Source organism: Vipera ursinii (assembly GCF_947247035.1).
Source record: "Vipera ursinii genome assembly, chromosome: Z".
NCBI classification, from domain to species: domain Eukaryota; kingdom Metazoa; phylum Chordata; class Lepidosauria; order Squamata; family Viperidae; genus Vipera; species Vipera ursinii.
In genome coordinates this window covers 105,461,251-105,474,011 of record NC_139517.1, presented here as the reverse complement: position 1 = coordinate 105,474,011, position 12,761 = coordinate 105,461,251, and the positions used below count along the sequence as shown (strand labels likewise).

The following is a 12,761-nucleotide window of genomic DNA, read 5'->3' as shown; positions in this document are numbered from 1 at the left end:
GAATATCATTTGCGCAAAAATGGAAAAAGAATGAGATCCCAGGACAAAAAGAGGTTATTAGGAAAATTTGGGATTGCGCTGAAATGGACAAATTAACTTTGGAATTAAAGAATAAAGATCAATCAGACTATTATAGAATTTGGAACAAATTGTATCTTTGGATGGATAAAAAGAAAGGTCTCTATTAGGTTTTACAGACTAGCTCACTGTTTTAAATATTGTGGTATTTCACCGATTTGTAATCTAAGTGTATTTAAGTGTATTTTTGATGTACATATATACATGTATATATATATATTTAAACATTGTAGACAAAAAGGTTTGTCAGCTCGCTGGTACTGTGTCCAATGTTTTTAAATAATAAATTTAATAAAAAAATTTAAAAAAAAAAAAAGAAACACTAGTTGGAAATCAAGTGTTGCTCAAACTTGAACATTGGATTGGTAATTGTAGTACTTAATAAACACTATATTAAATGAATATTGCAGACTACAACATCTCAAAATAGAGTCCTTGATTTATGACAATTGAGCCCAAATCTTCTGCTGCTAAGTGAGACAGTTGTTAAATGAGTTTTGCCTCATTTTATGACCTTTATTGCCACTATTGTTAAGTGAATCACTGCAATTGTTAAGTTATTAACATGGTTAAGTGAATGTGGCTTGTCAGATTGTAGCAAAAGATGATCAAATGGCCCCAAGTCACTGCAACTATCATAAATATGAACCAGTTTCCAAGCATCCAATTTTGATCACGTGATCATAGGGATGCTGCAATGGTCGTAACTGTAAAAAATGGTCATGTCTCTTTTTTTCATTGCTCTAGTAACTTTGAACTGGCACAAAATAACGGTTGTAAATTGAGGTAACTGTACTGAATTTTAAATTCAGTATTCAGATTACCGTCCTAGACAGTATACCAACAGGTGATTTAAATTATCGAATAAGCCAAATAACAGTAGTGAGACATATTTTTCAGGTTCATTTACTGAGATATTAGCATTATTACCTGAACTGGTGCAATTACAGCACAAGGGCCTCCTTCAAATTGTTCTAATGCAGTAGATTCCGAATCACTGAACACAAACCCTGAGGAAAATAAAAAAATTCAGTTAGCTATTTCCAAAAAATGTGCTCATTAATAATCTTTAGCATGTTTTTGATAAAATATTCCTTATCAAACTTGTGTTCTTCAACATTCCCAATTTTAACCTTATCTGTAAGTGCTATAGGCAATAATACTACACAAACATTAGCTGTTGTCATGTTTTAATTGAAGATAAGATGGAAACATTCACAATGCAGGGTGGAAAAAGTATGTCCATATTTATTTCTATATTTTTTCTAAAATAAAGATCAAGGTTTTTCTAGCAATGTACCAAGGAATCACTGCTGAATTAGTTGATTTAAAGAAATAAAATAAAAACAAGGGGAAAAGGATATACAGTTGCAAGAAAAAGTATGTGAACCCTTTGAGATTATGTGGTTTTTTGCATGAATTGGCCACAAAATGCGCTCTAAACGTCATATAAGTCACAACAATAGAAAAACACAGTCTGCTTAAAATAATACTACACAAACATTAGCTGTTGTCATGTTTTAATTGAAGATAAGATGGAAACATTCACAGTGCAGGGTGGAAAAAGTATGTGAACCTTTGGACTTAATAACTGGTTGACCCTCCTTTGGCAGCAATAACCTCAACCAAACGTTTCCTGTAGTTGCAGATCAGACCTGCACAACGATCTGGAGTAATTTTGGACCACTCCTCTGCACAAAACTGTTTCAGTGTAGCAATATTCTTGGGATGTCTGGTGTGAATCGCTCTTAAGGTCATGCCACAGCATTTCAATCGGGTTGAGGTCAGGACTCTGACTGGGCCACTCCAGAAGGCGTATTCTGTTCTGTTGAAGCCATTGTTTTGTTGAATTACTTGTATGCTTTGGGTCATTGTCCTGTTGCATCACCCATCCTCTGCAGAGCTTCAGTTGGCGGACAGATGGTCGTACGTTTTCCTGCAAAATGTCCTGATAAACTCTGGAATTCATTTTCCCATCAATGACAACAATCCGTCCAGGCCCTGAGGCAGCAAAGCAGCCCCAAACCATGATGCTCCCTCTGCTATGTTTTACAGTGGGGATGAGGTTTTGATGTTGGTGTGCTGTGCCTTTTTTTCTCCACACATAGTGTTGTATGTTTTTCCCAAACAACTCAATTTTGGTTTCATCTGTCCACAGTATATTTTGCTAGTAGTGCTGTGGAACATCCAGGTGCTCTTTTGCAAACTTCAAACGTGGACAAAACCTCACCTCCACTGTAAAACATGGTGGAGGGAGCATCATGGTTTGGGGCTGCTTTGCTGCCTCAGGGCCTGGACGGATTGCTGTCATTGATGGGAAAATGAATTCCAGAGTTTATCAGGACATTTTGCAGGAAAACGTACGACCATCTGTCCGCCAACTGAAGCTCTGCAGAGGATGGGTGATGCAACAGGACAATGACCCAAAGCATACAAGTAATTCAACAAAACAATGGCTTCAACAGAACAGAATACGCCTTCTGGAGTGGCCCAGTCAGAGTCCTGACCTCAACACGATTGAAATGCTGTGGCATGACCTTAAGAGAGTGATTCACACCAGACATCCCAAGAATATTGCTACACTGAAACACTTTTGTGCAGAGGAGTGGTCCAAAATTACTCCAGATCGTTGTGCAGGTCTGATCTGCAACTACAGGAAACATTTGGTTGAGGTTATTCCTGCCAAAGGAGGGTCAACCAGTTATTAAGTCCAAAGATTCACATACTTTTTCCACCCTGCACTGTGTATGTTTCCATCTTATCTTCAATTAAAACATGACAACAGTTAATGTTTGTGTAGTATTATTTTAAGCAGACTGTGTTTTTCTATTGTTGTGACTTACATGACGTTTAGAGCGCATTTTGTGGCCAATTCATGCAAAAAACCACATAATCCCAAAGGGTTCACATACTTTTTCTTGCAACTGTATAAGCAGAATGTGTTCAGCCTCTTTAAACAGCTACCCCAAACAATACATTTTTCAACATTTCACAAATTTCATTTGAATAAGACTAGCATGTACAATATGCTTCAGTTTCAATTCTTGGCTCCATTTTACAGGTAATACTTGTGTAACAACCTTCAAATTATGAGAGTTTTGAATGACTGGTAGTTATGGCTGTTTGAAGTACTCTGCTGCCATGTAATCAAAGTCATGTACATTTCCAACTGCAGGTTGGACCCTAACCCTCCCATTTCTGCCCTTTGGGTCCGCTGTACTCCACAAACTCTGACCTTCTCCATCTTCTTGCTCCCATTGCTGACAAAGCATATCCAGCCTTGCCCTTTGTAAAGCAACTGCTGCCTGTCCAATGCATTCTTCTCCAAGTCATGCGTGATAAGTTTTCTTGCGAGACCTTGGGAAGAAAACCTTGCGTGGCCAGCAACTGCCTTGAGAAGGACCAGGGCATGCTTATCAGCAGCAGAAGCAAGAAGAAAATCAAGGTCAAATGGGGCAGCAGAGTGTAGGGCAGGGGGCAATCACAGCTTCATGCTGACTGAGCTTTGCACCATGATGCTGGATCAGAGCAGCTGAGCACTAGCAACTTAGGATTCATGCTGCTGGGGCTGCTGCACGCCAATGGTTGGGGCAGCTCAAGTTTTGCACCGGGGTGCTGGGCTAACTGTAATTACTGGGTTGGGATGGTTGTAGCACAGCACTACTGGGCTGGGGCAGCTGCAGATTTGTACTGGATTGTAGCAGCCGCTAGTGCCATACCTCCGAGACTGGCAGCAACTACCCAAGCCAAAGACCTTGTGACTTCCTCCCCGATTCCCCACTGACTTTCTTTGTTAGAAGCTGGCAGGAAGTTGTGAAGAATCCTTGCTTAACAACCCAAGTTTATAACTACTGCACGGGAGACTGCTGGGACTATGGTCCCTAAGCAATTCAATTACTTGATATTGCACTTTATGACCACATTGATAATGAATGCAGTGGCTCACATAGTTAGGACAGTGGGTTGAAGTTTAGCAATCCCATGTCCAAGACCCAAGTGCTGTCAGAGTGAGACCCAAGTGGGTGGCAGAGTGAGCTCCCATCATTTGCTCCATTTCCTTGACAGAGACATGACATGGGCATCTCCCAGGCAACAGTGATGTCACTGGCTAATCCTTTCAACCCAGAAGTGCCTTAAAATGTGCCTCTGACATGAACAGATCAGGGGACCACATTGCTTAGTGGTGGGAATTCTGTTCTCAATTACCATGTAAAGTAAGGACTATCAGTACGCTTGTACTTTGAAGCCCATTCCCAATCCTCAGAGATGTATTGTTTGGCATAAGAGGATCAGAAGTGAAAGGTAAAATTTATCACTTTTCTATATTGTTTCTATTAGTTAATTGAAAACCAAAATATGAAACAAACTATTTTAACCATTTCAATATTATGCATAAAGCTACCGATATATATCTTTCAAAATAGATATTTTGCAAGGTAATACAGGAAGTTTCAAGAACATTCTGCAAACATAGGATCATACTGGCAAACTAGCTCATGTTTTAATATACTTCCTGAAAGAACACAGATATCTGCACAGAATTGTACCAGTTGGGCACCGTAGTGAGTGAGACAATATATCGTGATATATCTTCTGAAGTTTGAATGCTATTGTTCGTAGGCTTGACCCATGCCCATTCTGTGTCCTGTGGGTTGCAAGAAAGGGCATGAATGATAAGAGTCAACTCTTCATTAGATGCACTATGTAGGACTACTTTTGGAAATGACCCAGAAGCCACAGCTGTTAAAGAAACAGATTACTAGCAAGATCATCCCTTCAGCATACAACAGCAGCAGTCAGTAAGTCACTGTAGTGGTTACTAATATGACTTGATAGGATAGAACCAGCCTTGGAAGAGGACCTGGCATGGTATCAATCAAGTGCCATGCACTGTGTGGCTCATCAGCAGGAAAGAAAGGTCAGCCTTTACTTCCCCCTAGAAAGTGGGAAGACTGGCAGAGCCAGTGAACAACAAGATAACCAAAAGGCCAGAGATTTGGGTTGGAGGGAGTTGAAGGGCAGAGATAGGGGTAGGTGGAGTTGAAGTACTTTTGCACTCATAAGTACAGGTGAGCTGCCAAGTGCTCCAATTTTGATCACTTGGCCATTGTAACAGCTGTAACTTTGTTCAGTGCTGCCATAACTTCAAATGGTCGCTGAACAAATGGTCATAATTTAAGTACTACCATTAGTATGTAACCTATTGTAGACTTCATAGAAAAAAATAACAAATTGCTCTTATTGAGATGAGAGACAATGTCTCATCTAAATTAGGGCAGTCTTCCCCTTTGGATGAAGAATACAGATAGGCTTCACTTACCAGTTACTCATTCAATGATTCTTTGAAATTACAGTGGCACTGAATAAGTGGTATTTAACACTGGTACCCACAAGTTCAACCTTGAGCTACAAGTATTTTTTAAATTGATGCAATGTCCTGTAGTCACACGATTGCCATTTACAGCCTTTCTTACTGGCTTCCCACAAAGTCAGTGCAGAAGCTGACAGAGAAAGTCACAGGTTATTCTGCTAAATCCTGCTGGCCCTCATGTGTTCATGCTGCACCATCCACTCCCTGGTTTTCCTGAGCTCGCATATGGCCTGGGCAAGGCCTTCCAAGCCAGCCCTCAACTCATGCACAATCTGCACCAGCCCTCCCCCACACAGTACCTTTGTATTCCTTACTGGGGACTCCTGCTTAACACTCATATGTATAAGACCAACTGGGATTGCCAAGATTGTCTTTACTAACTGAGGCAGTTATGTGATACCACACTTTACAACTGTATTACTTAGCAACAGCAATATCAGATCAAATTGCTATCATAGCTCGAGGACTACCTGTATTGTGATACTAAAACATGAAAGGAATTGCATGGCTCATAGTCTTCAAGGCTGGACATTGTGATAGTACTGCCAATTGAATTCTATTGGTCAAATCACACATACTGTATGCACTAGACTTCCTAATAGATTTTTCAAAACCACAATGTTTTTCAAAATATAAACCATTTAAATTATTTATGCTATCCCTCTAGATATCAACATATCTTAATTACTAGACAAAAAGGGGATTGTCTATACTGTACCTCTTCAACTAAACAAAACATATTGATTACTAAGATTCTCATGTGGCTTAGCTTATGATCACCCAACATGTTAAGGTATAGTTTAACAAGCATAGTTAATGAACCATACTTTGAAATCAGACATTGTGATTTCTATTTAGTCACTAACTAGATAAATTACATTCCGATTTATGCTAAATGACCCAGAGATTTGTTTTCCCCGATCAAACTAGAAAAGTAAAAAGTAGTAGAGAGAAAATAGTAGTAGAAAGACACTTGTTAAACAAATGACAAAGCCACAACTGAGAACATACTGAGCACATTCATAACAGTTTTACACAAAAATCACACACACACACACACACACACACACATATATAAAGGATAGAAAGAACCAAAAAATATTCCAGAAAGGTAGCTATATATGGATATGACTCAGTAAATATATCTGTAGAAATAACTTTAATTGATGAAACTTCATAATTTAGGTAAATAAACTACACCTTGCAAAAGGAGCCTTGGTGGAGCAGTGAGCTAATGCCTTCTTAAGTAACACCAGCTGCCTGCAATTAGTGCAGGCTCGCATCCCACCAGGTTCAAGGTTGACTCAGCCTTCCATCCTTCCGAGGTAGGTAAAATGAGGACCCAGATTGTTGGGGGCAATAAACTGACTTTGTAAAAATGCCGCGGGGGTGTGGGGTGTGAAAGCCCTAATAAGCAGGTATATACATAGAATGAAGGCTATTGCTAAGCACATTGTGCTTTAGATTGTAAGCCGCCCTGAGACTTCAGAGAAGGACAGGATATAAATGGGATTTTTTAAAAAAAGCAAGATTATGTGTTTTGCTTAAAATAGTTAGCACTTGAGACTAACTTATATATTCAGGAATACTCTGAAGAACCTTAACAGAAGAATAAGCAATTATTAGATTAAGCAATTATTAGATTGACTATTATAAGAGTCAAAGACCTTTAATTAATACTTGTTAAAGAAACAAACCCAGATATTAAAAAATAACTATGTGAAAACAGCTGCATTGTTTAACATTGCTGAGAAAACAATTACTGCCTGTGTAAAGACAGGAGCAAAGGAATAGTGGGAAATGATCTGCTTCAGATCTTCTAAAGCAAGAATATAGCTACCCTTTGTAAATACTTTTTAAAAAACTAAACTAAGTTTCTTAATTGCATGATCTAACCCAGGAGTACCTTGGCTCTTTTATGACTCGTGGACTTCAACTCCCAGAATTCCTGAGCCAGCCAGCTGGTTCAGGAATTCTGGGAGTTGAAGTCCACGAGTCATAAAAGAGCCAAGGTTGCCTACCCCTGATCTAACCAAATATCCCAATTCCAATAAAAGGGAGGGAGGGGGAAAAAATCCCTTAACCATTTTAATTACAGTTGTGTTAGTATATTTGCCTACTTCTTGCCCACTTTGAAAAAAGGTTCTGGAAACGGCAGAATCCCAAGAGATGTGAAAGAGAAGTGCTCTAGAGACAATACCAAAACTCAGAATGGAGGAGTAAGGAGTAAGAAAAAGGAAGCTGGCTGTGTAAGAAGCATCAGTCACTTTGTCATCACACTGTATTAATCGATAGGACCAGTTTTTAATACCATACAGTTACCTTTCCTGGGCGACACCAAAGATGAAAGTTAGTATAACAAATCCTCCGTCAAAGATACAAATAGTTGTAAACAGAAAACTGGAATGGACAGACTTTTTGAATGAGGATTTTCCCCAGAAACAGCTGAGGGGGAACCAAGCAAAAGAGGCGGCGGCCAGGGCCATCTAAGTACAGGCTTGGGTAGCAAAAAAAAAAGAGGACCAGAAGTACCTTGTGTCCAGCGGCAAAAGATGCTATCTGCCAGGCCCTGCGAGGTCTTCTTGCCCCACACCAAGGAGATCAACTCCTGCTCTAGTTCAGCCATGGATGCGATTCACTGCCCAGGCGGCACCCCGCGACGAAACCTAAGAGGAGATCACAGGGAGGCGGCAGTTGAATATAGACTGGAGGCAAACACCGGCGGGCAGGTGAGTCTCCGCGGAGGTCGAGAAAGAGGCGGCTCCTTCCGGGGTGCCGGGCCTAAGGAGGAATAAGAAGCGGCGGGTCCTCGGCAGCGATACCCCGTAGGAGACACGGCCACAGAGGCGATTCTCCCCCGGCGGAGGGAAGAGAGGACGAAGGCCAAGACCGGCAGCGGCCTCTCCGTATGGGGACCTCTTCAAACACCCAACGTTGCAGCTTTTCTTCGATGCCGGCGCTTGTCCCAGTGCGCTGGGACTACATCCCCCAGAATCCACAGTCGGGAAGCAGTCTGGGGATTCCGGGAAATAAAGTCCCAGGCCAGCAGCAAGGGTACTGTGGGGGGGGGGAGGAAAGGCTGCCAGGGAGGGGAAAGCAGCTATTCCACCTTCGCAGACGCCCCTCTCCTCGTCCGTTCAGACTTGACCACCGTCCCCGCTGCTCCAACCTTCCCCGCCTCAGAGGTGCCTCTATTAATTTCCATCATTCGGCACTCACCCACCTGTGCGGTCCGCGTCTCCTCACTTAGGACCAATTCGCTCTCTCCCTCAGGCTCGCTGCTAACATTGAATGGAAGGCTGGTGAACTACGGGCGCCTCTTATTGAAGCAGCCTCTGACGAGCAAGCGCGCGGCCGAATCAGAAGCGGATTTCGTGAATTCCTTTTCCCCGCCCTCTTAGGCTCCTGGATTCGAACTCTATCAGAGTGAGGCGGGGAAGAAACTCCGTACACGCGCCAATTAAGAATAGGACCGGGTAGGTTGTGATTGGAGAATTTTACATGACAAGCATGTGGACTAACCAATCACGAATGGGAAGTGGGCGAAAGAACCAGCTGGAGTGGGCGGTGAGCGACAATTAAAAAAAAGAAAATAGAAAAAGGACACAGGTGGATGGAAAAAGAAATAAAATCTTATCCGGCTCTTATTGCCATTTGAGTTTTTTGTGTAATGACGTACAAATGGATTATAAGACTTTGCACAAGGACAGTCTTTTTTAAAAAAAATATTGCAAAAGAAAAGACGGAAGAAGACAAATACCAAAAACTCAAAAGACACCACATAACAAAACTTTAAACTCTTTTGGTAAAAACCAATAAGAATCCTGAATTCGTTAAATTGGTCTAAAGTAAATTCTTACTGCTAATGGAAGCTTTTCTCTCTAGATAAAGAGCAGGGCAGATAGATTTGGCCAGTAGAAAATGATTAACCTGATGTCCCAACAAAACAAAATCACACATGCCAGGGTCTCCTATTCATTATTTAAAAATATTTAAGATAAATCTTATGAAAAGGCAATATGCTGCAAGGAATCTATTTATTTTTTAAAAAATGTATTAAACTGAGCATCTGCTGGGCTATTTTGAGTAATCTAGAGGATTATTGAAGAGCTCTTGTGGATTTTCCCAGAAAGAGCTCTATTAATTACCTAGTTGATTTTATATATCAGGAAAGAACCTGGTCTCTCTCTCTCTCTCTCTCTCTCTCTCTCTCTCTCTCTCTTTCTCTCTCTCTCTCTCTCTCTCTCTCTCTCTCTCTCTCTCTCTCTCTCTCTCTCTCTCTCTCTCTCTCTCTCTCTCTCTCTCCCTCCCTCCCTCCCTCTCTCTCCCTCTCTCTCTCTCTCTCCCCTAGCCCTTCTGTGAGTTTTCTTATAATCCTGACTTGGATTTTATGCATTTATTAAAAAGGTTTATATAGGCCTCCCCCCGTCTTATTCCATAAGGTAAAGGTAAAGGTTCCCTCGCACATGCATGCTAGTCGTTTCCAACTCTAGGGGCCCGTGCTCATCTCCATTTCAAAGCCGAAGAGCCAGCGTTTGTCCGAGGACATCTCCGTGGTCATGTGGCCAGCATGACTAGACGCCAAAGGCACACGGAACGCTGTTACCTTCCCACCATAATGGTCCCTATTTTTCTACTTGCATTTTTACATGCTTTCGAACTGCTAGGTTGGCAGAAGCTGGGACGAGTAACAGGCGCTCACTCTGTTATGCGGCACTTGGGGTTCGACCCACCAAACTGCCAACCATCTGATCAACAAGCTCAGCATCCTAACCCACTGAGCCACCGCATCCCTTAAGATCATATTACTCAAATGTAAAAACGTTTTTACTTCGCTGCATTGGAGAAATGTTAGTCAAAAACTTTGCTTGGTGTGACTCCTTTATAAGAGAACTAAGAACAGGTAACACAGCCTGGTTGTGGGTTTTTTGCAAAATCCTTTGCCCATACATTTGCTTAGATTTCAAGTTTCAAGTTTAAGTTTCAAGTTTTATTTAATTTGTATACCGCCCTTCTCCTTGGTAGGGACTCAGGGCGGTTCACAGGGCATATATAAAAAAAGACAATACAAAAATTAAAAAAGATTAAACCCATGCCCAGTTAAAAACAGTAATACAAATCTAAAACGACAAATTAAAACCCATAATCCCCCGTCAGGCCAGACCAGCCATTTCAAATAGGTGGGTCTTCAGGCCGCGACGGAAAGTTCGGAGGTCTGATGCCATCCAGAGCTCCACCGGCAGTTGGTTCCATAATGCCGGGGCGCCCACAGAGAAGGCCCTCCCCCTGGGGGCCACCAGTCGGCATTCCTTAACTGGCGGCACCCTGAGGAGGCCCTCTCTGTGGGAACGCACAGGGCGGAGGGGAGTTGATGCCGGCAGCAGGTGGTCCCTGAGGTATCCCGGACCCATGCCATGTAGGGACTTAAAGATAGTAACCAAAACCTTGAACTTCACCCGAAAGACAACTGGTAACCAATGCAGCTCGCGGAGCAAAGGTGTAACATGGGAGTACCGGGAAACTCCCAAGACAACTCTCGCGGCCGCATTCTGTACCAGTTGGAGCCTCCGAGTGGTCTTCAAGGGAAGCCCCATGTAGAGAGCATTGCAATAGTCAAGACGAGAGGTCACGAGCGCATGAGTGACCGTACACAGGGCATCCCAGTCTAGATAGGGCCGCAACTGCCGCACCAGGCGAACCTGTGCGAAAGCCCCCCTGGTCACGGCTACTACATGATCTTCTAAGGTGAGCCGTGCATCAAGGAGGACTCCCAAGTTGCAAGCCCTATCTACGGGGGGGGAAAGACTCACCCCCCATAGAAAGTGATGGGACATTTTGAATGTCCCGGGATGCCGGAATGTACAGCCACTCAGTCTTGTCAGGGTTGAGTTGAAGTCTGTTCCTCCCCATCCAGACCCGAACCGCCTCCAGGCAACGGGACATCACATCGAGGGCATCACTGGGGTGGTTTGGGGTCGAAATGAAAAGTTGGGTATCATCAGCATATTGATGATACCCAACTCCAAAACCACAAATGATCTCACCCAGCGGTTTCATGTAGATGTTGAACAGGAGAGGCGAGAGAACCGAACCCTGAGGAACTCCACAAACGAGAGACCTGCCCCCCTGCCAACACCGACTGCGAACGTCCCAGGAGAACGTCCCACCGCCAAGGTCTTGAATCCTCATAGATAAGGGTCAAATGGTCTTTGACCCTTTACCAAGGTCTTGAATCCTCATAGATAAGGGTCAAATGGGTGCCTGAGACATCATGCTATGTTATCTAGAAGAAATTAATGTGATGCTTTCTGGTATGATCTCTCTCTAATCTGTGGCCTTCACCCATAGTTCTCCTGTCTCCTTTGAGGAGCAGGATGAGCTGGATCTCAGACGTTTCCAGTGCATCACTTTGGCAAAGGACTATGCTATGGTGTCCTCGAGTGATCTGCGGTTGCAGTCTCTTTATAAGATTCTCTTTGAATCTGTGTTTGAAAATTATTGTCCAATCTTTTTAAGGAAGATTGAGTATGCAGTGAGATTAAGCTATCTCAATGGAAATTGATTTCCTTTTAGTTTGGTTTTGATTTTAATGTTAATTTTTGATTTAAAATTTTGATTTTAATGTTAATTTATCTTTAATTTATTGTGGATATTTTGTTATATTTTACAATACATACATAATGTGAAGATTATCATATTTACATTCCCAACATATGACTGATCATAGATTTGTATGGTTTTTGTTGCACACAATGATTATTTCGTAGTTCAGATCAGGTAGTCCTAATAACATGCATACATTTGGGGCATTCCTGCAAAGTTTCTTTCAATGGATAGGAGCAATGTGCCAGACAGACTATGAGATCAAGAAGTAGTAAGAGGTTAGAGGATTTAGCTCTGAGTGTAGTAAAGGCTGCTGTGTAACTGTGTTAGTAAATTCAATTTTATATGGCATTTGGAGGGAGGGCTTCCATATTTTACTTTGTAGTTTAAAGATTCAATGATCTTTGGAAGATCATTTAGTCTACGTTAAACTGCTATCCAGGGCAAAGTCTCTTACATTTTTAATAACCTATTCATTACTAACACCTTTGACAGAAGACCATCCAGAATCTGTTTAACCAACCCAGTCAAATTTATTACCTTCCAAATCTAATCTGTTCCAATGTTGAATATCTTTTACCATTAAGACACCTTTCTTGATGTCCAACCAAAATCTGTTTCTTTACAGTTAATATATATTATTGCCTTATATTCTGGAATAATTTTGCCCCTGAATATAGAATAGAATAGAGCTGGAAGGACCTTGGAG

The 12,761-nt window shown here is 41.9% G+C and overlaps 1 protein-coding gene across 2 annotated transcripts in view; it reads right to left on the bottom strand.

The window, feature by feature from the left end:
• MINDY3 (MINDY lysine 48 deubiquitinase 3) overlaps nt 1-8,735 on the bottom strand; it is a 41,171-nt gene extending 32,436 nt beyond the window's left edge. Inside the window, exons 1-3 of one of the 2 annotated variants that reach the window (XM_083376503.1) lie at nt 8,673-8,735; nt 7,982-8,115; nt 1,009-1,088 (exon numbers count right to left, since the gene is read on the bottom strand). In XM_083376503.1, the coding sequence (XP_083232629.1) occupies nt 1,009-1,088; nt 7,982-8,075 (174 nt within the window). In that variant the 5' untranslated portion in view covers nt 8,076-8,115; nt 8,673-8,735. Of the gene's footprint in view, nt 1-1,008; nt 1,089-7,981; nt 8,116-8,668 lie in introns of both variants that reach the window. The other variant, XM_083376504.1, reaches the window with a different exon arrangement.
• Nucleotides 8,736-12,761: the final 4,026 nt, after the last annotated feature.